Source organism: Apodemus sylvaticus, chromosome 4 (genome assembly GCF_947179515.1).
Source record: "Apodemus sylvaticus chromosome 4, mApoSyl1.1, whole genome shotgun sequence".
Lineage (NCBI taxonomy): Eukaryota > Metazoa > Chordata > Mammalia > Rodentia > Muridae > Apodemus > Apodemus sylvaticus.
The window spans coordinates 136,918,854-136,944,085 of record NC_067475.1 but is presented as its reverse complement, the minus strand read 5'-3'; the positions used below and the strand labels follow the sequence as shown (position 1 = coordinate 136,944,085).

Sequence of the window (25,232 nt, the reverse complement as noted above, 5' to 3'; positions counted from 1 at the left end):
TTGTGACTTGCTGCTGTCAAGTGCTGCTTTTACCATTCCTTGATGTGGGAAAGCAGTCACTGTTTGACTCCTGGTGTCTACATGTCTTTCATGCTAAAACAGTTATGCATACAGGGATTTCACCTGCATGCAAATCTGCCCCACACTAGTTAGTGCCTGGTGTCTGCACAAGCAGAGCAGGGTGCTGGTTCCCTCACCTGGAGTTACAGAGGTTATGAGCTTCCATATTTGTGCCGGGTTCTCTGGAAGAGCAACAAGTGCTCTTAAGCACTGAGCCCTCTCTTCAATGCCCATCCTCCATCCCACCCCCACCCCCAGTTTAACCTCGCCAGTGAGAACAGCATTTCCAAACTGACCTTGCTGCTAGCACTGCTCTGGCACCAGCATTACTCTTAGACCAAGACACTGGTGGCATTGATCGGCTTGGATGTCAGGACCTGTTCGCAGGGAATTGAACCTGAGCTCTGCCTGGCTTTGGTAGAAGGAACACTGCTTGTAGAGCTAATGAAGATGTAATGTTACCTGGAAGAACAACTGATGCCACTTGATAAGAACATTTCTTTATAAACTGCTTAACAGATATTCACATCAGGACGCCAGCTTTAAGAACAGTGGGACCGGACAGGCGGTGGTGGTGCACGCCTGTAATCCCAGTACTCTGGGAGGCAGAGGAAGGCGGATTTCTCAGTTCAAGGCCAGCCTGGTCTACAGAGTGAGTTCTAGGACAGCCAGGGCTACACAGAGAAACCCTGTCTCAGAAAAAACCAAATCCAAAACAAAAAAAAAAAAAAAAAAAAAAAAAACGGAAAAAAAAAAAAAAAGAACAGTGGAATGGGACTTCAGGGTCTCATCTTAGACAGTACTTGATTTCCGGTCTTGAGAGAGATGTGGGAACTTTGCCTGGAGAATTTTTTCTTTCTTTTTCTGTAAACTTCTCTTTCTTGCTTCAGTGCGGGCGTGTTTCTCAATTCTTAGTCTAGTATAAAAACATAACAGCAACTTAGACAAAACCATTCTCACATTTCTCAAAACATGTCCCAGCCAACTCTATAAGCTTCAGTTATATCTTCACACTTGCTGTATATAAATCAAGCTTTAACAGTGATGACCACAAACACACAAGATGAAGTAAAACCATCTCACTACTGTGCCTACAGAAGCAACGTAGCAGATTTCTTCCCTTAAGCATTACTTCCCTGGTCTTAAATGTGGATCAGCACCAGATCTGGGTGAGCAAGGCGTCCGGAGACAGCAAGTTCTCACTGAGGAAGGAGGGCGTGCCTAACTACAGCAGGTGGTGCAAGGTGGGCTATTCTGGACACATGGAGCTACTGTGTAGTTTTGAAACAGTGATAAAAGCCTTAAAAATCAGGAGGCATAGAGCAAAGTGAGCATCATGTTTAGCAAGGGCCTATATACTAGAGCAGACAACGGAAGATTTGGTGCAGTGCAGGAATCATTTGAGGGACAGACTGAACCCAAGGCTGGTTCTGAAATACAGATGTGTTAGGGCCCGCACTGCACACGTACACTGGACAAAAATGAAGTTGGGTGTGTAGGTGCACCTTTAATCCCAGCAGGCAGAGCTCAAGGCTGGCCTGACCTAGATACTACTGTTGATACTAATCATTTTAATGTTCAGTCTATAAACTAAGATGGCTGGTGATAGGGATCAGCAGTGAAGGCACTTCCTTTTGATTCCCTGAACCTGGATTATAGGGGAGAAGTACTTCCTGCAAGTTGCCCCCTAACTTAAACCCACAAACCATCACACCAGGACTGTGTATGTGTACAAACATGGGCAAACTTAGAAATGTAAGTCTCTTTTACTTTTGCTATGGATTAGGTTTGGGGTAGGAACCAATTTGTGAAGAACCTTGGTGAAATCCTAAAGAAATGGCTGGCAGGTTTGTTTACTTCCAACAGGACTAACCAGGGCTCCTACCCATTCTTCCGTAGCCACCTCCATGCTGGGTCACAGGTGTGCCAGCATAGCAGCTAAAGGGTGCACATCTCCCTTCATGATGACACCGCAGTCTTGTGTCCCTGCCTCCCTTCTACTGCAGTGTGGTAATTAAACAGTCTTGGCTTGTCTGCTTTTTCTGATTTAAGGCTTCAGTGATTCAAGTAGCTTTGGACTGGAAAATAGCTCAGAGGTTAAGAGCATTGACTGCCCTTCCAGAGGTCCTGAGTTCAATTCCCAGCAACTACATGGTGGCTCACAACCATCTGTAATGGGTTCTGATGCCTTCTAGTGTGTCTGAACACAGTTACAGTGTACTCATATACATAAAATAAGTCTTAAAAAAAAAAGAGGAAGAATTTTACCTAGCTTCTTAATCACCTAGCTGCTGGTTACTGCCAACTACAATTCTGTAACAGAAGCACCATATTCTCCTTGTCTCATAGAAACTGAATGCAGAATCTGCCACAGAAAATGCTTGAGGGAGCGGCCTGCAGCATAGTTCCGTCTCAGACACCATGCAGCAGACACCTCCCCGCTCCTCCAGCCCTGGGAGAAGGAGCTTACACTTCCCTCTTGTCTTCAGACATACAGCTTCCAGAAGGACACACGCTATGGTACAGTGACGATACACATAAGGTTTTAGATACATGGCATCAGTTTTCTCCTTTTTTCAACCTAGTGCTATTTCTTTTTTTAAAGTAATGAAAGCATACTCTTTATGTAACAGAAACCCAGGTGTAAAGGAAGCTCAGGCAGGTCACAGGCCTCCTGGGGTCAGGAGGCGGCTTCCTCATGACTCGTGACACAGCTCACCTGATGAAGCGATCCACGTACGGCATGGCGAAGAACCGCCTCCTGTTGTACCTTTTATTTAGGTACCAAGGTACAGGCCACTGCTTGAATTTGTGCCTGCCAAAAAAGTGAAGTTATTGTTTTACACAAAATATTTGATACATTTTTACTTCAATTTTCACTGTTTTCTAATTGGCCTCAAATAAATTAAACTAAATAAAAATTGTTAAGATAATAGGGACAGTGAGATAGCTAAGCAAGTTCCCTCTGACCTCCACCATACACCACAGCACACACCCACAAACAGGTAATTTTTTTTAAAAGCAGTTTTAAAAAAATTATTAGAAAATGCAGTTAAAATTCTATGCTGGAGATTTTTCAACCAGAGCTACATCCCTAAATCCTTGAAAGATTTTATTTATTTTGAGACAGGGTTTCTCTGTGTAGCCCTGGCTGTCCTGGAACTCACTCTGTAGACCACAGGCTAGCCTTGAACTCAGAGGTCCTCCTGCCTAGACCTCCTGAATTGAGATTAAAGGTGTGTGCCACCACTGCCTGGCTCTTTGGAAGAATTTTTAAGTGAGGTTTTGCAATTTCTCTCTTTCTGCTTGCATTAGATGGTTCCTAACAGGGTGGTTGACATTCCACATCAGGTGAGAGGTGCCATTTATAAGGTGCTGGGTTTGGAGAATATCTACAAACCTCAGGCTTCTCCACCTGCTGCTGACTCATGTTTAAGATGCTACATGTCCCCGAGTTAGTGTGTCCTGGGTCCTCTGGGTTCTTTAGTCCTCAGTGTCTAAGCTGACTCTCAGCCCCTTCCCTGGAAGGGGGTAAGCTGTTCATTATTGGCCCAGGCCTTATCCCGATGCTAGGGAAACAAACAAACTGCCCTTATTTTCTTAGACCTCTCAAGAACCCAGGTTCTTAGTGCACAACGTGGGCAGAGGTGTATCTGAAATTAGCTCTTTGAGTTTTAGAATCGGAAATTACAGTGTATAGGCTGATTTTTCTGTTAGAAGTATCTAATTTTCATGAAACTCTTAAAAGAACTTATGATTCACACAAGACAAGAACCTACGGGGATGGGCTGTCTAGTCTGGAATTTGTTTTCCAAGACAAAACACGTTTTGTGGTCTAGGGGATGGGGACTTCCCTTTTCATAAGACCGACAATGTGTCAACAGGAGAGGAGTTTTAAAGGTACCGAGAGGGGCCACTGATCGCCACTCTCAGAAGTCAGTGTAATCACATACCAGACAATTCGTCCAAAGATGTCCCTTCTCCAAGCACCAGGTCTGGGTTTTTCTTGACCGGTCTGAAGAAGCCTTAAAGCATCTTCTCTCTCCTGGACAACTTTATCTAAAGCATCCATAGAATCAACGACCTGAGGTGAGAAAAAGACAGCTAACTTTAGCCATCACCTGCAACTGCACTGCAAAGGAACTCTAGAAGATCTACAAAGTAGGGAACTTGTATTTTTATTTAGAAACCACCCTTTACAGGACTTTGTAAGAAGCCCCTTTGACAGGCGTGTTCGGGGGTGTCTATAGCATGACTCTCTGTAACCTGTTTGAGGTTTTATCATTTCCTTTCTTAACACTTGCTTCCGATTGCACAGGGCACTAGCACTCAGTTTGAACATGCAGCGAGCTAACAAGAAGTGACACTCACTGCCGCCTTTGTCCAAGCACTGTGGACACTTGGACTTGGCAAACACATCACGTCACACTGTGTCACACGTGGCCGTCCATCTGTAGGCAGTACGTGAGAGTGCTTACTGATGGTACGGGCAAGGGAAGGCAGGTGAGCTGAGGTGAGGCTCAGACTATGGCTGGGACAAGGCTCGGCTCCGCACCCACTGGCTGCCTGTGACAGAAAAATCGAGTGCTGAGCTCTAAAACAATCTAGGGGGAACACAACAGAACCTCCAACTAGAAAGTGGGCTGAGCTACTGGAGACTGACCAGACGGGGCTAGACTGTGAGTGCAATGGCCACTGTATGTCCGGGACACTGGAGACGGGACGTGGGTGGGTCCCATGGCATGGGGTCCCCACACAGGGCCGCCTCTGTGGAGGAGCCTGCCACACAGGGCTGCCTCAGAGAGCAGCTCACCAGAGACTTAGCAGAGGGCCTGGCAATCTTACTCCCAGGAAGCGGCTCTAGATAAACAAAAATAAACACCCATCTGTAAGCAGCAACTGAGGAGGGACAGCGTGGCACAATGCTCTCATGTGGAACTGTCGGAATGGGGTTAGCTTTAACGCCGCACCATCGAGGAAGGGCTGACCTCCCACCAGCCTACCTTTTCCAACCGTTCTGGGCTTGGCATTGGCAAACTCTGTCGCTTGGCCTCCTGCTCTAGAGTTAGAAGCATGTTTCTTTCCTTCAGAAGGACATACCTGTACCAAATACAGAGCTGTGATGCTACTGTCTAGGGATTTCTTACATCAAACTAAAAGCCGTGAACGTCCTGAAGTCCTTCAGAACGCTCCCACAGCACCACCACAGAGAGCCACCCTCCAGCTTGCTCAGGTCTGCGTCCTGTGCAAACTGCCAACAGGTTACAGTCCCTCCGCCCCACACGGCAGGAAGATGAACAGTTCTACTGCGCAGCTACTGCACGCCCGGGTGCTGAGCCGTCTCCACAGCCTCGAGGTTGGGGCTAGTTCCCTCCTCTCATGAAGACAGCTCAGAGAGGGCACGGACTAGCATCTTGGGCCACGCAGCAAATTCTGGGTTCACGTCCCAGACTTCTGTGTAAATTCTACCTCTAGCCTGCCATGTTACTTCCAACTGGGTTAGGGAGATGACATGTATTAGAACAGTTATGGTGTGGACATGAGGCACCTCCTCTAGAGCTAAGGTGACTAGGGAAGACTTCCTGGTATCAGCTTTATGATGGAAGGGGACAAGGCAGCTGAACTCTAAAGCACTGTCCTGGCTAAGCTGCAGAAGGGGCGTGGTTAGTACCTCAGCTTCAGAATTAGTGCAGAATTAGTGCAGAAACTGTTTAAACAAGTGTAGTTTAAACAAAACAAGATTTGGGCTTAATTCTACAATGAAAGACAGCAGGGACACCTGCCAGAAAAATCTACTCACATTCCCAACCGATGTAGCCTTTGACAAAACCCACCAGGATAACAGACTTAAAATTCAGGCCATGAAACAGGCAGTAAAAAGGCAGAAGCTGTGAGTGACTCCTTAACATCTGGCCAGTGGTGAGACTTTAGTTAGAGACATCTGAATGTTCTTTTAGAACAGGGAAAAAGAACCCTGCTTGAAATGGGACACTGTCTTTCTTCTTCAACGTTTCCAGTTCTTAAACAGCGTTACTAACAAATGAGGTGGGAAATGGGTGTGTTCAGGGCATCTGAGCGCTGGACCTCAGTAAACCCAGGCTCCACGTCTGCAGAGTTTTGAGAGGACTGTGGCCTTCTTTCTCAGTGCTGTGTGCACGTGGTTAATGTTAAAGACCCCACGTTTTGTTTAATCGCCGTGACTTCATTACCCTGGCAACAGAGCCTCTTCTTGTTCCTAGTTAGGGTGTAGGGCTCCCATGGGTTGCAAGTAACAGGGTTCATTTTAAGTACGGGGTGAGTCACCTTTGGGACTGTAAATACAGGGAAGTGTATACAGGTCTTTATCTGCTTTCTGTCTGGATTTATATTAAATAATAAGTTAACAAGGAAGGGGGAAAGGGACCAGCCAGCCCCCGGGGCCTTTCTAACCTTGTTTCCTGACACTACTGGTGTAATGGTGGTGGTCTGTCTCATAGCACTTACAACAAAATCTAAATTTCCAGCTACCTTTGAACTGTGACACATGTCAATCCTCCGCCACATTTTTACAAGCTCATGCAATCCCCCACTGTCCCATGAAAGCACACCACTTGGCCAGTTGTTTCTCACCCGGGGCCGGTTCAGACCCAGCTGTTAAACTGTGACGTTCCAGTCCGCAGGCCACTCACCAGAGCTTATGCAAGTCTTCGTTACTTTTGTTCCTCAGCTGCTGGCAGGTCCATGAAGCGCCTGTGAGAAGGAGAAACGTGTGACATTAGGTGACGCTTCTAGCTCTGTCTCCTGGCTGAGTGCGCGCTCGCTCTCAAAATTCAGTGTTTCTGTATCTGTGAAAGGCGCAACAGAATTATCATATCATCTTCGGTTAGCATTCAATTAAATACCAACGTGAAAATATCAGTAACATGACTGGCAAAGACTGCTGGCATCTGTGTCAAATGCATTTTCCTTCCCTAATGTCACTGCAAACTATTTTTAAGTATTACTTAAAAAAAAAAGAAAAGAAGCCAACTAAAATAAACCCAAGCATCATATTATGTAACAAGTTCAAAGCACCCCTCTTCTAAGCAGCCCACCAATCAGCCAAGGGAGTTTTACTTCAGTTAAAATGTTAAAGTTTTACTTTAAAATCCGAAGGAAATTTTAAAAGAAATCCTAATCTGGATAATCCTCGGGTGATGGAGCGCCCAATCGATCACTACAGAACGTTCTATATATCTCACCAGATTTGACTTTTTCTTCCCCCCAGTTCTTTGGGTCATCAAAAAATTCTTCTAGTCCTTTCCTTGACAATGTGGTATGAAGTGATTTACACTGGAGGAAAGATGCGGCCTGTGGTGTGTTCTTATGCAGCAAACTGAGAGAAGACCTGCAGCTGAACACAGATAAGGAACGAAAGGGTAAGTTTTTAACGCTCACACTTTAGCAGCAAGGGACATTCCTTTATTACAGTGTCAAACAGTCTACACAGGATATTTACCTTAATAGCGGTAAGCTTTTTAAATGCATGAGAAAGTTTATTTTATTTTTTTAGTGTATAGATTGCTACCCTACAGTTTCAGACAACATACGTATATAATTATATATGTATATCTTTTTCTTTACTGTGAGTGCACATGTGTGTGAGTACGTGCATTCATGTACTGTGACACACATGTAGCGGTCAGAAGACAGCCCCCAGTGTCGGTCCTCTTCCACCTCGCTGAGGCACAGTCTTTCTCCTTTATGCTGCACTGCTGAATACTCAGGTCTGAAAGCTTTCGGGTGCTTCCCCTTTCTCTGCCTATTTGGGCTCAGGAATGCTGGGATTCGAGATGTTGGCCACTGCACCCAGTTTTTACTACTTAGTTTCCTCGGATCAAACTGAGGTCACCAGGCTTGAGTGGCAAGCACTTTTTACCTTTTGAGCCATCTTGTTGACCCCACAATTATATTTTAGTACATTTTTTAGGTGCTTCCTCCACTGTAGCAAGTAGATTTATGAACAGATCAAAACAATTCTGAAAGTCAATGTAGCAACATTCAAAAGGCACAATGCTTTCTCCTTTAATCCAGTAATTCTGTATCTAGAAACTTGTAACATAATAGACAGGAGCTCACAGATTAAGATATCCACAAAGGCATTAAATGTAGAATTAAAGAGTCGTTAATTACATAAATGTACAACACTGTATAACTGCATGAAAATCTTATGCATAATCATTAGAAATTATGTTTCTAAAAACAGTGAGCTGACAAAATGACCTTAAAACAAAATGTGAAGTCTTCCAAAAGAGTATTTGACTGGAATCTATGTTTGTTTTCCTGTGCACTGAGGACTTAGTCCAGGTCTCATCCATGACTACATCCATGACTCTTGACTTGAACCTAACTATGATAAAATAATCAAAAAGTGTAAATCCTACCCCAAATTGCCAGTATCATGATAAAGGAAGAAAGAGACAATGGATTAGTGCTAACTATTGCAATGAATGACCCTTCATTGGATCCTGAAGAAAAGAATGGAACTGAACGGAGACAATGAGATGGAAAGAAAAGGAAAGGGATTAGTAGGGCAAGTTCAAATTTTATTTTGGATTATATGCTAAATATTAGCAGAGTATTCCTGAGTGTGATCACGGAGTCAAGCTTACAAGGCAATGTTTTTGTTTCTATAGGCTAAGAGTATATGGTTACTGTTTTACTCTAATAACGTTTCTATTGTTCTGGGGAAATAATGACAAATAAGACATATACCTGCAAAATTAAATAAGAAACGGTAATGTATTCATCTGGGAATATACAACTGGCTTTACCGTTTTCAAAATACTTTGCCTCTCTTCTGAGTGACAGGTATTCATTTTTATAAAAAAACAAACCACGCAAATTGTTTCATTAAAAACATTTAAGGTTTATGTATTTGAATGTTTTCCCTACATTTCCCTACATCCCTTGACTGCTTTAGAGTCAAGGCAGGCATTGGATCACCAGGAATTGGAGTTAAAGACGTTAGTGAGCCACCGTGAGCCATGTTAGCGACACTAGCTTGGGTCTTCTGCAAGAACAACATATGTACTTAAACACTGGGCTCTCTCTCCTGCCTCAAATTAGTTCATTTTTAAGGGAAAAAAGATAATGAAAGAAGGGATGGATCATTTATTCAAGTTTGCCATCCCGATCAAGTTGCAATTCAACAAGGTTTTAAAATGCTAGTTTCCAAAGCTGGTGTTAATACTATATAAGATAACGGATGCACAACAGAGGAGTGTTCAACTGAACATGGACCGCTGCCTTCAATTAATCTGCACTCTACTATTTCTAAACCTCGGCTCCCCGCTGGCAAGTGTCAAAGAAGAGTGAGCTGTCTTTCTCACGCTCGCAGAAGCAGCTTCTGTTGCCTTAGCTACCCTCATCACTTAAGATCTGCGGGACAATCCGTGTCCGAACCCGACGGTACGAAGACACCAGGGGAAGCCTTCCGAGCTTCGGATACTCCCGTCGCCCGCGGCAACAGAACGCTGGGGGGGAATAGCAGGGTGCGCCAGTGTAGGGACTCCAAGGTCACGCTCTCAGCCTCCGCGGTGGCCTGAGCTCAGTTGCACCCTGCAAGAAGCGCCCCAAGGCGGAGGCAGTCATTTCTTCTCTCATCACTTACCCGGAGTGAGCAGGGGCCTTGGGATTTACTAGGGAACAAGCAGCCTTCAGGAACGCTGAGGCTCTTCTACAAATACCCACTAGACTGGTCGCAGCCATGTTTCTAATGTAGACCACTGCGTCGGTGTCCACGAGGTCACTTCCTCTGGCTGCAGGAGACAAGTGAAGCAAACAGGAACAGGTTTTGCCCTTACTAAACATGGCCTCTCCCACGGCTCTCACCCGGACCCCCAGTATGCCATAGAGTTTACAGGGCTCTCTTTGGGCGCCCCACCTACAATGTCGTCACTTTTGTCAGCCAGCGTCTGCCTATGGAGCTAGCAGGACTCGGGCGCTGCCCTCACTCAACATGGCCTCCTTTAGCGTTCGCCCTTACTGGTGGATTGTCCCTCCCGGCTCCCGTTGCCCACCCCACTTCCTTCCGTGGCCGGTGTAGCCATGGCGGCCATGAGCCTGCTGCAGCGGGCTTCGGTCGCCGCGCTGACAGCGCTGTCATGCCGCCGCGCTGGCACTCGACTCGGAGTCGGAAGTTTTCTCACACGGAGCTTTCCGAAGACTGTCGGTAGGTGCCGGCCTTGGAGACGCGGGTGAGAGGTGGGAGGGCTGTTTTCAGGTGACCTTGGGGACCTCGGAGGGAGAGAGCGGGGACAAAGTCGGCCTGGGGCTCTAGGGGAGCCGCGGCGCTGGCTGTGCGAAGAGCTGCTGCGGGGATCGGATGGCAGCGTTTGAGCTCAGCGTTTGCGAAGAGCGTTGCCACGCCGTGCCGGGCGCTGCTCACCCGCAGCCAGGGTAGACGGGCACGGAGCTGCCGCCCGCGTCTCCAAGGGCAACTGCACACCCTCCGTCATTGGGACTGGGTCTCGGAGGTCAGAGGCTCCCCCTGCCCCAGTTCCCGAGGGCTGGCATTACAGGCTTGCGCTGCATCGCTGGGCATGGGGCAGAATCAGCATGGGTGGCACCTGCAGCCAGCTTTAACCCGCAGATAGGAAGTTGCTGAGGAGTGCACTGAAGTGAAGACTGTAACGACGTTCCTAGGCACGAGTGTAAGAAGGCTCCAGGTGACAGTCCCGTTAGGCACAGTGGTAGCTGTGTCCGTGGACCTCACGACATTATTTTTTTTGACGTCCACGAAAATATTTTATGTTTGTTATTATAAAAGACTGTAGTGTGAGTGAATGTGTAATGTCAAGTTCAGCCCAGGGTGTATCGAACGGCTGTATGTTAATGAAGTCGTGCCTTTAATACATTGAGCACCCCTCTAAGACCATAGGAAAACACAGATGTTTACATTATGATTTATGACAGAAGCAAAATTACAGTTATGGAGTAGCAGCAAAAATAATTTTATGGTTGGGGGGACACAACATGAAGAACTGCATTAAAGGGTTGCAGCATCAGGAAGGTTGAGAACCACTGGTCTCTTAGAAAGGAGCTCAGGTCTCAGGACAGTCATAGTGAGAGCCTAGGAGCCTGACCCTGGATCCTTCTTTGCTTTCCAGAAGAGTAAACATAGCAAAATACCTCCTGCTTAGTAGTCGATCTATTTTTTTTCTCTTCAGAGACTATGGAAAGAAAATTCAATGCTATTCTGTCATTTTACAAACAAGGAACCTGACTTAATATTAAAAATAACACACCATTCTACTAAGTTAGCAACAATGGGGTCAGAGTTAATTGAGCATCTGCTAAATGCCAGGTACTATTTCAAGTAGTTAGTTCATTAAATCCTCTTGGTTAGAGTTACACAATTCGCCTTGTCCAAGATAGAAAAATGAAAAACTTACATTCTCTCCACTTTCCAAACATCTTGTCCTATTTCCCTCTTTTTCCCAACTTAATTTTAATTACGTCACATTCTGTATTGAGACAGTGCATAGGGACCTTCCGGAACATGCTGGAAAGGATCAGTGCTTTTAAAATACTCCATGTGCTGACACTTCTTGGTCAAATCCTTCTGCACATCATTTTTTATCATAAATATCCTCAGATACACAAGTAGAGATCTCTTGCGTCCTCCCCCAGAGGTGCTGAATGTGGTCTATCTAAACTGAGCTAAGGTTCTGTGGCTCCTCTTCCTGTACTAGTTCTCACTCTTGTAGTTCTGAGGGCACTGCAGGGAGCCGATGTCCTGTCCAGAGAGAACAGGGAAGGCCTACGAGCTGCTGTTCCAAGAGTGACCGCTTCATTATCGCTGCTGTCACGGGTGTATGTGTGTGCCACTGCTCCCTGAAGGTTTTCCTCTTTCCCACCAGTTCCTTGGGTATCCCAGCAAGATGGCTAGGCCCTCTCCCATCTTCTTTTTCTGGAACTAGGCTGCCGAGATTCAAATCTTGGCTGCAGAACTTATAAGCTCTATGACCTTGAGTCAACACCTACTGGAAGCTAAAGTGGAAGGCACTCGTCATGATCTTCATGTCCTTTCTGGAAGATGGCCATCTGTCTGATTGTCGGAGACATCTTACAGAGTAGTTGGGAAGCGTTTTGAGTAGGAAGCATTTTTAGCACCTTGCACCTAAACTAGAAAATACACACAGTGTTAGATTTACCCTTTTGTTTTATTTGTTTATTTATTTGGTACTGCTGATGAAATACAAGTGCTTGTATATTCTAGCCAGGTGAATTCTTTCCTCTGGGCTGCATCCCTAGACCTCCTTTTTTGTCTTTAGTCTTTAAAAATTTGAGACAGAGTGTCATGGAGTTGAATACACGCTGCATTGCAGGCTGGCTTTGAGCCTTCAGTGCTCCTGCCACAGTATTCCAAGAAGCTGGTAGGTTGCATTTGAGTATCTGGGGGGTGGAATTCCAATCTGAGATCTTCCTGTCATTGAGGGGGGGCCTTGAAGGGCGCCAGTCCCTCTTGTCTCTTTCTCTGCTTTCCAGCCACTGGAAGGTGTGCAGTCTGTTCTGACACATACTTCCATCATGCTTTGCCACAGGCCCAAAGCAGCAAACCCCCAGACCCCCAGCTTGCCGTGGGCGGGAAACACTGAGTCCCTTTTCATTCTAAAGCTAGTATACACAGATATTTCTCAGGGTAGAGGAGAGTGGATCAGCACATCTGTGAACACAGTACTGTGAACTCAGGCGAGGAGTATACCTTGTAAAATGAATATGGGAATCACCTTAACGTGGGAAACTGGCAGAAGTAGTATGTGGGCTTCCTGGCATGCCTGGATGTAGGACTTTTGAGAGAACTAGGGTGTTCAGAGAAGGGGGAAGAAGGTGATCAGGACCTAACTGGGGTGGAGAAGGGGCCTTGACACAGCTAAAGTGCCTGTGCATGTAGAGGCCAGAAGACAACTTGTGGGAATCAGCTTTCTCCTTCCACTATGGGATTTGGGGATCAAACTCAGGTTGTCAAACCTCACAACAAATCCTCTTCCTTTCCAGCCCACCTCACTAGTCCTTCTTAGAGTTGTTATTAGTTTGTCATTGATAAGTGATGAAAGATTGCCAGATGCAAGGAAGTGGACTTAGCTTTTTGGCTCAGGTAATTCAAATGGTACTTTTAACTGAGAATTTAGAGAAAGACAGTGAATGACTAGTTTTGGATTGTTTGAAACACCAAAACCAATGTTCCCACAACATCTGCCACGTGTCAGACACTGACGCTTTCTGGAGAGACTGACAGAGCTGCTTATATTGTCCTCTGACCTCCCTAACAAATTCTTAGGATTAGTGTTCTTCGAGTTAAAGGAAATTATCAAGTGTTGCTCAAGGTAAGAGCAGGAGACCAACACTGTCTGGGGAAGTCAGAAAAGAGCTGTGTTGGAGATGATACACAGCTCCGAGGGGTGAGACGTGAGTCGTGAGACGGACGGGCAAAGAGGCCAGGGCATAGGGGTTGATTCAGGCGGAAAGAAAGCCCAGGAGGCAAGAGAGGTTTCTTGGGGATCTTGTTCTTGTTTTATTAGATATCGTCTCATTGTGTAGCCCTGGCTGGCTTGGAGCTTGTCCCTATGTAGACCAGGCTAGACTCAACCTGCCTCTGCCTCCTGAGCGATAGAACTTCAAGTTGTGTGCTATCATGCCCCACCCGCCTTGGGGTTATTTGTCTTGAGAAGCCAGAGATGGTTTGGGAAGAACACTTCTTTATGCCCTGCTGAAGATAGGGCATGCGATCAGGTTTTCTGAAAGAAGTGGCTTAATCCTCTTGGCTAACCTGTATCACACGAGATTTCCAGATTGCACTGTGGTTTCTTGAACAACTACTGTGAAAAATAGGTGAGGCAGTCCAGTTTTATCTTCAGCCCCCACATTTCTAGGAACTTCTGAATCTGTGAAGCAGAGAACTGTTCCCTTTACACACTGACTATTGAGCCTTCCCTTCAGGTGGAAACAGTAGAGCCCTCTTTCCTCCACAGTTCTTTAGCTATTTAAAAATGTGTAATCAGTTGAGTTCCCAACATGGTGGGTCACAGCCATGTGCAGATACAGTACCAGGGGATCTGATACTCTTTCTGTACTTCATGGACACTGGGCATACATGTACACAGACATGCATGCAAGCAAAATGTTCATACAAATAAATCAAATACAAAGAACCCAGTACCTTGTCTCTATCCAGACTTTGGTGCTGTCAGTCCCCAGGTCACTTGCCAGGTTTGTGAGCAACCTGGCTACTTAAGTCCTCTGTAAAGTATGCGCCCTGCAAGGAGGGCCAAGGTAAGCCTGCAGTGCTTAGAGCGCTCAAGGCTGGTCTAGGGTATACAAGGATACTGTCTCAAAACAAAGCGCCCGAGCTCTGGGATGGATGCACTTTTGGGATGGTCAGAAAATGAAGACCAGGTGAATTTCCATAGTCTCGTGTAACCTAGTTACCTTCAACCTCTGTAGAGTGTGACTTTGAGCCCCTGATCCATTTGCTCGGATGATAGGCGTGTCCCACCACACTCAAGTGGTGCTCAGGGTGGAAGCTAGGACTTCATTGCTAGGTCAGTCTTCAGGCCAGGGATCCAGGTTCATCCATTGTACTTCTTATACAGCAGGTTAAGGATGACTTGTCCTTGGAAGCTTTTGTGGGCAGCTGAGGCTTCTGTGGACCCAGAAAGACTTGCTCCTTACTTTGTGTTGAGCCTTTCAGATTCTGCCATTTTGTTCATGAAGACTTATTTAGGACTCGATTTCATTATGGTTGAGTTAGCCATTTTTCTAAGAGTTGCTTTGCGTTTCCATGGACCAGGTATGACCCTGGCAAGTCTTGTAAAGAAAACCATGTAATTGGGGCAGGCTTACAGGTTCAGCGGTTTAGTCCATTCTTGTCGTGGCGGGAAGCATGGCAGCATGCAGGCAGGCATGGTGCTGGAGAGGGAGCTGAGAGTTCTACATCTGGATTGGCAGGCAGCAGGAAGAACAAAACATTGGGCCTGGCTTGGGTTTCTGAAATGCCAAGGTCCACCCTTAGTGATGCATTTCCTTCACAAGACCACACCTCCTAATACCACTTCCTAAGTGTTCAAACATGAGTCTACAAAGGCCATTCCTATTCAAACCACCAGTGTCTCCATCCACTCAGGACAGTTACAGGAATGTAGACTCTGGGGCTCTGTGGAGGTCTCTTTGGTGGACCACATTTCCTAGGTAGTGTCTTATGCAGGGTTTCTATTGCTGTAATGAAACGCCATGACCAAAAGTTGGGGAGGAAAGCATTTATTTGGGTTATTCTTCCACTTTGTCATTCACCACTGAAGGAAGTCAGGACAGGAACTCAGACAAGGGAGGAACCTGGGCGCCAGAGCGGATGGCAAGGCATGGGGGTGCTGCTTAGTGGCTTGCTTTCTGGGGTTTACTCAACCAGCTTCTTACAGAACCCAGGACATCCAGCGCAGCGTAGCCTCACCCACCGTGGGCTGGGCCCTCTGCCATCAATCACTAATTAAGAAAATGCCCTACAACCAGATCTTATGGAGGCATATTCTCAATTGAAATTCCCGCCTTCTCCAATGACTCTGGCTTATGTTAACTTGACATAAGACTGTCCAGCACAGGTAGAGCAAAGCAGCCAGCTTCTTCCCTAAGGGAGCAGTGCACGTCCTCCGCTTCCTCCACTATCCTGTCTGAACTGCCCGTTCCCTCTGGAAAGGCCTGCTTTCTCCTGCTGGTTTGTCTGTTTCTCTGCTGCCCTTGGTGCCTTTGCCTCCTTGTCTACTGTTTCTCTCCCAGCAGGGTCTGTGCCCATCTTGACCTTTAGTCTCACAGAGGACCTGCACACAGTGGGCATTTCAGTCTTTAATGAGTTCATGAATGGTTTCTAGTATCATCCTGACTCCCTTCCATAACGGTAACTTTTAAAGGGGTTTCTGAAAACAGCAGGGTCTCCTTCTTATCTTGTTATTTCTGTAGTGTTAGAATAATCTGTGCTTAGTGAGTTCATGCCCATATCTGATTCTCTAGTGAATTAACTTCCTTAACCCTGTTGCTGGTGGTTCCAAAATCCAACAGCTCCCACCTTCAGATGTGGGTAGTTGAAAGTGCAGGGTTAGTAGCAGGTAGAGCTGATCCTCTACATCCATGTAGCAGCATCCTCAAATCCAGATGACTGTGGTTTGGAAATATTTGGAAAGTAAATTGCTCCTGTAACCTTTTTTCTTGGTATTATTCCCCTAACGATGCCGTATAGTAGTGGTTTACGAGGCATTCACTGTACTCAGCATTACTAGACATCACAGTCCACAGGAGAACGTGTGCGTTACTGTGTGGCTGTTGTTTCATGTAACACCTTGATGCTCATGGATGCTGACACCCAAGGATAGTTGTGCAGACCCGTGGGTATGTGGCATGTCTGTGGCCCTGAAGGGAGTGAGGAGTTGGAGCTGTTAAACTTGAGTAAATGGAACATTCTTTCTCATGTTAGGGTTGCCACCATGGGATCTCGGGCAGGTTCATTTTCTTTGCTGTTCTGGTTCCTTCAGTGGGAATCTGAGCAGAAGCGTAGCTGTGCAGCTTCTGAATTGCAGCACAGCCCTGCGTGTATAGTGCTGATGGCAAGTGTCGCAGCTTCCAGGGGACCGGAGCAGAGGAAGGGGATCTAGGAGTCACATCCTCCTCTACTGATCTCCAACAAGCTTTGATCTGAGGAGGAGGAGGAGGAGGAGGATAGTCCTAGTCAGAAATGACTTACAAGGACTTTGTCAGGATGCGAAGGATGGGGTAGCCTGGTGGTAGAATGCCTGATGCACGCTGACTCCCAGGTATCTGCTGGTCTTCTCTGTGCCCCTCCCCCATGAGCCCAACATCTCATTTCCAGCTCCTGTGCGGCACAGTGGGGACCATGGCAAGAGACTGTTTGTCATCAAGCCCTCTTTGTACTATGACGCTCGTTTCTTAAGATTAATGGTGAGTTGAAATGTTCTTAACTATGGCATGTCTAGGAGGAAACATTCCCATTTAGGAGATGTCTTTCATTTAAAAATTACCATTTCTTTTTCCCCAGAGGGTACGGAGGTTGGGTAGTAAGATCTGATTTGCTACTGAACTTTGTAAGTTTTAGCTGGAATTGTTTTTTCAAAGCATGGATTCACAGGACTGCAGGTCACGTGCCAGCCGCCCCTTCTGCTCAGGGTCATGCAGTTTGACGTCCAATTGTGCTTCCTCTTCAAGTGGAGAAACAAATCTGCAGGACTGGGTGGCCAGTGTCTGCTCAGTGCGTGTCTGCGTCAGGCCCTCTCCCAGCAGCATGAAGAAACGGCAGCCTTACAGACCTTAAAACTCAGCCACTGAGCTGGTCGTTTGTTTCACTAACATAGGCTTTGAAAAAAGCTGAGATAGTTTAGACTCACAGGAAGACTTCTACGGAAGCAGCTCTATTTTAGGATGTAATTTTTTTTTTTAATGCAATTTGGGAATGTTGATTTAAGTCAATATTCTTAATTCAGCATTAGTGTAAGTAATACTACTTGTTCAGAAAGCAGCTTGTCTGGATCATGGTCCAAAAAGTACCGACCAGGAGCTTAGGAATGGACACTTGCTGTTCCCCCTGAGATGCTTCCCCTCCTCCCCACTGTGCACACTGCCTCTCCCTAGTCCTCCCCCTCCTCCCCACTGTGCACACTGCCTCTCCCTTGTCCTCCCCCTCCTCCCCACTGTGCACACTGCCTCTCCCTAGTCCTCCCCCTTCTCCCCACTGTGCACACTGCCTCTCCCTTGTCCTCCCCCTCCTCCCCACTGTGCACACTGCCTCTCCCTAGTCCTCCCCCTCCTCCCCACTGTGCACACTGCCTCTCCCTAGTCCTCCCCCTCCTCCCCACTGTGCACACTGCCTCTCCCTAGTCCTCCCCCTTCTCCCCACTGTGCACACTGCCTCTCCCTTGTCCTCCCCCTCCTCCCCACTGCGCACACTGCCTCTCCCTAGTCCTCCCCCTCCTCCCCACTGTGCACACTGCCTCTCCCTAGTCCTCCCCCTCCTCCCCACTATGCACACTGCCTCTCCCTAGTCCTCCCCCTCCTCCCCACTGTGCACACTGCCTCTCCCTAGTCCTCCCCCTTCTCCCCACTGTGCACACTGCCTCTCCCTTGTCCTCCCCCTCCTCCCCACTGTGCACACTGCCTCTCCCTAGTCCTCCCCCTCCTCCCCACTGGCACACTGCCTCTCCCTTGTCCTCCCCCTCCTCCCCACTGTGCACACTGCCTCTCCCTAGCCCTCCCCCTCCTCCCCACTGTGCACACTGCCTCTCCCTGGTCCTCCCCCTCCTCCCCACTGTGCACACTGCCTCTCCCTAGCTTTTTTTTTTTTTTAAATTCAACAGAGGATCTCCTGTTATCCCAGGCTAGTCTCAGACTTGCTATGTGGTCAAGGCTGACTTCAAACTCCTGGTTCTCCTGCCTCCATCTATGGGATACTGGATTCCCCAGTGTGGTGTGTGCTATCACACATAGTGAGTGTCCTCTTCTCATACCAGGACCAACTCCAGTGACTTTCAGTGGCTGAAATGCTATTGTTTTCACACTGTTCTTAATACAGAATTTTCTTTATTGCATTGCTTTAACAAGAAGACAAAAGTCATTGCACATATATTGTAGTCTACTAAAGAGTTGTGTCTAAAAACTAAATCAGAGGAATGTGACAGAAACCAGTGATTTGATTCTGATTCCAAAATTGTCATATTTGTTCAGTAAGGATAAAAGGAAATCAAATGAGGGTAATTTTGGTGGGAGAAGAAGGAAAGACCATGAGAGAAACCTTTATGTTTTTCCTCACAGAAATTCTACCTTTTGTTGACTGGGGTCCCAGTTTTAATTGGCATAACACTGGTGAACATATTTATTGGTAAGTCCCTCATCCAGCCCTCACTCCATGGAATGATAGCATTTGTAAACAAATACACAAAACTTGAAAAAGGAATGTGTTCTTTATGGTGTCTTGTTACCTAAAAACAAAATGGGAAACTGCTGAGATGCTGGAGGTCCTGTCCGACACCTACAGGGTGGCTGTACCCCTCCCTCATAGGGGACTGATCTCCCCCAGGGAGTCATGGAGAAGCTAAGCTGGCTTCTGAATGTGGGGTGGGGGACCTGATGTGGAGCTGGGGACACTGGCTGTCAGTGCTAACCTAGCATCGCCAACATTCTCTCTGTAGGTGAAGCCGAGCTCGCAGAAATCCCGGAAGGCTACATCCCGGAGCACTGGGAGTACTACAAGGTCCGCATGGCTCGTTAAGACTTTTATCAGACATCTTGTTCATTGGAGACCAGGAGGGTGTCAGATCCCCTGGAACTGGGGACTGTATGGGTGCTGAGAACTGAATCCAGATCCCTCTGCAAGAACTAAGAGTGATCTAAACTGCTGAGCCATCTTTGTAGCCTACCATTTTTTTTTATAAGTAACAATTGATGGTACTTTCTTCATTAAAAAAGTTAAGCTTTATAGGTTAAATTAAATTAGCATAAAATATGATTATTTCTGGAGTCGGGTAGAAAGATCGTTGCATTTGCTCGGTAGAATTTCTGTCTCCTAGCTCGCCCTTGAGCTGCAGAGATGCTGCCTTTAAGGTGCTTATCTCAAAGCAGGCAGCAATAGCGAGAGCCCTGTGGTCAGAGTGACTCAGTACTCGGAGTTGTTGGCGTGCAAGTGCTTTAGTTATCTGGAATAGTAGTCAACCAGAAAGGAGGACTCCTTCAGGAGGGTACTGATTTGAAACAACTTTTCTCTCAGCATCCAATATCAAGATGGATTGCCCGGACTTTCTATGACGGACCTGAAAAGAACTATGAAAAAACCCTGGCTATCCTCCAGATCGAGTCTGAAAAGGCTGACTTACGGTAGGAGAGAGGGGCGGGAGAAGAGCGCAGGCTCAGAACCTGGATGTCTTGTGAAGCAGGAGAGGGCCCTCCGGGGAGAAGGGGGGGCTCTGTCACTGACTGGGGGGTGATGGCTCATACTGAGAGGAATGCCTTCTCCCTGTCCTTCTCTCTCTCCCTCTCCGCCTCTCTCCCCTTTTAAGTGGCTATGGTGTATGTCTCTGTATGTGTCTGCCTTGAGGAGGGAGGCCCATGGAGGCTGAAAGGGCATCAGGTCTCCTAAAGCTGGGGTTACAGGCCTGTGAGCCACCAGACACGAATGCAGTAAGGGTGCTTAACTGCTGAACCTTGTCTCCAGCCCTGGGAAGAAATTCTTAAATAAGCTACGCTGCACACAGCAGCCCGCCCACAGCCTGCCTCACCTCCTTCCATCCCACATCATCAGAGACTGCCCTGTCTACAACTAGAAACCACATGTAACCCTGTGTACTGTGAGTGCAGATACAGCCCTCTTACCAACCTTGCTTGGCCCCAGCCTTCAGTTAATGCTCTTCCTGGGGAGAGCGTGTGTTTCTCTTGGACCATGGTGTGCTTATTAGTTTTGGTTTGGTTGGTTGGTTGGTTGGTTTTTATGGGTGTATGTCTGTATGCAGGGTGTGTGTGTGTGTGTATGTGTGTGTGTGTGTGTGTGTGTGTGTGTGTGTGTGTGTACAGGTGTGTGCCTATGGAAGGCAGGGAAGAATCTCAGGTATTGTTTTGTGTTTTACATTTTGAGACAGGCGAGCCTCCCTGACCCGGAGGCTCGCCTGGCTGGCAGCTCTGGGGTCCGTCCCGCCTCCTCAGCACCAGGCTGTGATGGTCTTACACGGCTTTGGGGACAGGACTGTCCCCCAATGCAGCGCCTTACTGACTGCGCCATGTCCTCAGCCTTGGGTTTGGGTTTTTTGGCTGTGTCTTGTTTGCTGTTGTTACTGTTTTTTTACTTAATTTTTTTTTTATTTCTATAAGAAATTTCCACACAAGTCCTATTCCTTACACCGCTTCTACCTCCTTTCTTCTCCCCACTTGAGTTCCTTCCTTTCCCCCTACTCTCTAATTTATGAACTCTTTCTCTTTAATTATGATAGTTACACATTTTATGTAATTATATTTAAAAGAGGAGGGATAAGAAGTGTTTAGTCCTTTCAGAAAAGTTGAATAAATATACTCTAAGTCACAGTTACAAAGGTATATAATCTCATAAGTAAGGTTAGGAAGCTGGCTAAGGCTTAGGAAGTGAATTCTGTGGTTGTACATATCTGGTCATAAAAAGATTAATACCTGTACTTTGGAAAGTCAAGGGTTTTGTGGAGAAGGCTTGGCCTTGGCTGTGGAGTTTTGAAAGTTTAGAGACGTTTGATGTCAGCCGCGTGGGGCTCTGGGTTAATGGGGTTTTTTTGGCTCTGACTTTTCTGTTTTTAACAACTGAATATCTAATGTAGGCCATTCAGTGTGATGTTGGTGAGGGAGTTTCGCTTCCTGTGGAGAAAATCCCCCTCGTAACATTGATAGCAGCAGTAGAGGCAGACGGCAGCATGTCACCTCACAGCACAGGGACCCTCGCACGGGCACAGTAGTAGACATCTTAGCCAACTGTATTAACCTGGAAAAGCAGGGATGACAGAGCAAGCTGTCACAAAGCAGGGAGCGGGGCCTGTGGAGACAGTTGCTCAGTTAGGTGATGACAGGTCACAGTCCCGAGTTGGCTTGTGTGTGCAGCAGGTGGCTGTGCCGACTAGCATGCATACAGGGGGATGTGGGACTGTTTTCCCTTTCATCAATTTTTGTAGTGTATGAAACAATGGCTTTCCCGATGCCATCGTCATGATGATGTCTGTTACTTGTCTTTACCTCCTTTACTGTCTCTTCCCCTTTCCTCCTGCTGCTGATATCTTCCTGTTCTCCTTCCTCCTCCTGGTCCCTTTCTACCCCTAGCCGTTCTCCATCTGTCCTGTGTCTACCTGTATGTGTCAGTATGTGTGAGACCTGGATTCCACACAGGAGGACACGATGGCCTCCAGCTTCATGCAGTCCTCTGCGTGTGGCGTGGTTTCATTTTTCTCTGTGACTGAATGATGTTCCATTGTGTACATGGGACACATTTTCTTTATCCATTCATCTGTTGATGGGCATCTAGGCTGCTTCCATGTCTTGACTATTATGCACAGGAACATAGATAGTCAGCTGCGTGTCTGGTGTGCCAGCTTAGGCCCATGAGCAGTGCGGCTGTGGAGTGGTCCAGGCATCTTTGTCCTAGGGTGGTTCTGTTGTGTTACTTGAAAAACCTCTGCTGACTGCTATAGTGGCTGCACCTGCTCGTGCGTCCATGTTAACACCATTACTATTCCCCTTGTTACAGGTTAAAGGAGCAGGAGGTTCGAAGACTGATGCGTGCCCGGGGTGATGGACCCTGGTATCAATTCTCAACCCCTGAAAAGGAGTTCATTGATCATTCTCCAAAAGCAACTCCTGACAACTGACGAGTCATCTGTCTAAGAACAGTGTGTTCCTCTAGTGGGAAGAAATGAATAAATACTCTGTGTTTTTACTCTGATGCACACAAGTGTCTGTGACTGTTTCTTCACGTGGTTCAGGTGATGTGTTCTCTGTGGGCCTTTCAGTTTCATCTGTTGAGATTTACAGGGTAGTAATCAAAGTGGGAGGTCTGGGGATTTGTGACTCCTGAAGTGACACTGTTGGTAAGCTGCTGGTGCCTTTGTCTGTCAGGTAGAAAGTGCAGAGGCCCTGTGAATATTGAGGAACTGTAGTCTGTCTTTGCAGATGAGGGTTATTTGGGACTAGTTGGAATTTTAAGTTCACAAGAAATACTGAATATAAACCATATAAAATTATCAGCACCAGAATAAATAAATTTTAGTAAGCTAGTCTTAGCGTTTATACTGTAGTGTCTTGCTTTACTTTTGGGGTGCATGTCATTCTTTTTTAAAACCACAAACCCTTGAGACACAGTAACTGAACTTCCTTAGAGCACCATTTTGTAAACACCGAAGGTGCTTCCTTCCTGAGCCTGGCTGCTTTCTTACTGGTGCTGTTTGAGCCCAGGGCCTTCCATAGACTAAATACATTTCACCTCAGAGCCGCATCTGCACTCTCCAGCTGTGCTTTTCCTTTTAGATCCTTTTAGAATGCTGACGTAGAGCTGAGGGTTTGGAAAGACGACAGAGTGCTGGCACACAGGAAGCCCTGGCCTTGACCTCCAGCACTGCATGAGGTGTGAGTTAAAGCCCCTCATGCCTGTCATTTGTCAGGCCCTCACTGTCTGCTGAGCACGGCTCCCAAACATTGACTCTGCCACATCCTCTCCAACAGCACCATTTCCTAAAGTTCTTTCTCTCTTTTCAGGTGAGGGTTAGAGACTTCAGATGTGTTCAGTGTTTACAGAAATAGCTTTCATCCCCAGGGTTTGTTGTCTTTCAACTCAGGACAGCCTTCCTTTGCATCTGCTCTTCACTCTTCACGACAGACGGTGATGTGAACTCAGGTCGTTTAGATTCAGGCTCGTGGTTTTCTGTGGGGCATGCGGACCATGCGGCGAGAGGAATGGGCGTGAGACTGCCAAGGGACAGCAGGTTCTAACCCTGGAATCTCAAACTCGAGACCGAGGAGTAGAGCTAGCTCCTTCCCTGCTTCCGCCCCTGCCTTGGAGCTTGTGACCCGCAGACCCCCAACCAGGTGGACCGCCACAAGTAGTCACATAGCATAGCATGGCACCTGGAATTCTTCCTCAGGCAAATAGAGCATCACCAGCATCTTAGCATCAGCCAAAAGAATCCCCCCAAATCCCAGGTTCATGTAGTCCTGTCCACGTGGAATAAAGCACCTGAGTCATCTCCCCAAGGATCTTTTGAGACTGTTTTTACTGAGCTGTAACGTTTGGGGGAGGGCTCTCTGCCCCTGATGTACTTGTTGGACGTTTGGGCCCATCTGCCTGGCAGAGGCTCGCATCCGAACAGAGCACAGCCCCAACATCTCCAGCACTGGCATCTCTGCCACAGCAGCTGCAGGGCCCAGGACCCTGGTCCCCTCCCCACCGGCTGCCGGAACTCCTTTACTCCTTTTCTAAGAGCTGTAACACTTCTGACACTCCTGACCAATCTGGAGTTCCGTGGACCCTATTTGTCCCTGATTCCGCATTACCCCCTTTTACCTGGAGACTCTGACACCCTGGAAAGAAGAGGTTGACTGCAGGACCCCCCTCCCGCCCCCCATCCAAGACTTCACCTTTCTGATCAGGTGTATTGGCAGCATCTAGACACCACGAGAGGGGAGGCAGAACCTGGAACCAGTTTTCCAGGTATTGTCCTTGGACCAACAGTAAAGTGTGTGTTGCTACCTAAAGGAACAGAAGAAATGAAAGGCCACAGGGTCACTTGCCAGGCTCCCTGCACCTGACCTCCGCCAAGGTCTTCTGGAGTGCTGCAAGCTCCTTGTTTTCCCAGAGGGGGTGGCCACACTCACTACCCCAAAGATTTGTTCTGAGGCTTTCCTGTGCAGTCTCACAACTCTGCGCACAGACTGAGAGAAGGACATAAGGTCTCTGGGCCCCACTCATGCAGAGCATTTGTAGGAGAACTAGGAAAGAAGGAGCAGGCCCTGAGCGTGGTGGATCTGTAGGTATCATTCTCTTTAGTGGGCTGGTTTCTTTGTTTTCTCTCATCCTGACCACAGTTTCTCCTCCCTCTGCTCCCCTCAGCTCAGTTGTAGGTTTGTTTCCCTTTGCCATTCTGCTAATACGAGGAATATATCATTCCTTAGGTCCTGCTGAGATACAGAAAGCTTGGTACAGAAAGAACACTGTCCTATTAGACATAGTTGTTAAGTCTAATGTGTAACAGATAGGAACTAACCACATTTTACACACACACACACAGACAGACAGAGAGAGAGAGACAGAGACAGAGACACAGAGAAAGAGACAGAGAGACAGACAGAGAGAGGGAGGGAGAGAGACTTTAAAATTAGGCATATGTCAAGACAGCACATAGTCTATTTTTAGGGCATTCATGATTGTCATGCAGGTTCCTTCTCAGGACACAAAACAACACAATAAACAATTCCCATGAACTGACAGGGCACACTTAAATAGACCGACAGCTCTCTGACAAAGCTGGCTAGCTGGGCCAACTACAGACACTGGAATGGAAAAGGACTAGACTCATTTCATCAGTAAGGTGGAAGAATGTTTTCTTGCCTCCTGGCTGGCTTGCCAAACACTTTACCAGGGGTCAGGTCTGGCCTGGCTGTGT

General features: G+C 47.1%; 2 protein-coding genes across 2 annotated transcripts; one reads left to right on the top strand and one right to left on the bottom strand.

Moving 5' to 3' along the window:
- Positions 1–544: 544 nt before the first annotated feature.
- Mrpl47 (mitochondrial ribosomal protein L47) lies at positions 545–9,827 on the bottom strand. Its single transcript, XM_052180661.1, has 7 exons — positions 9,692–9,827; positions 7,281–7,432; positions 6,729–6,789; positions 5,064–5,160; positions 4,014–4,144; positions 2,780–2,875; positions 545–976 (listed from the first exon to the last, which is right to left on the bottom strand). The coding sequence occupies exons 1-7, from the start codon at positions 9,787–9,789 to the stop codon at positions 853–855; spliced, it is 759 nt and encodes a 252-aa protein (XP_052036621.1). The 5' UTR covers positions 9,790–9,827; the 3' UTR covers positions 545–852.
- A 266-nt stretch (positions 9,828–10,093) lies between these two features.
- Ndufb5 (NADH:ubiquinone oxidoreductase subunit B5) lies at positions 10,094–22,519 on the top strand. The gene is made up of 6 exons (XM_052180662.1): positions 10,094–10,252; positions 16,937–17,025; positions 18,889–18,955; positions 19,266–19,327; positions 19,841–19,947; positions 22,325–22,519. The coding sequence occupies exons 1-6, from the start codon at positions 10,129–10,131 to the stop codon at positions 22,443–22,445; spliced, it is 570 nt and encodes a 189-aa protein (XP_052036622.1). The 5' UTR covers positions 10,094–10,128; the 3' UTR covers positions 22,446–22,519.
- Positions 22,520–25,232: the final 2,713 nt, after the last annotated feature.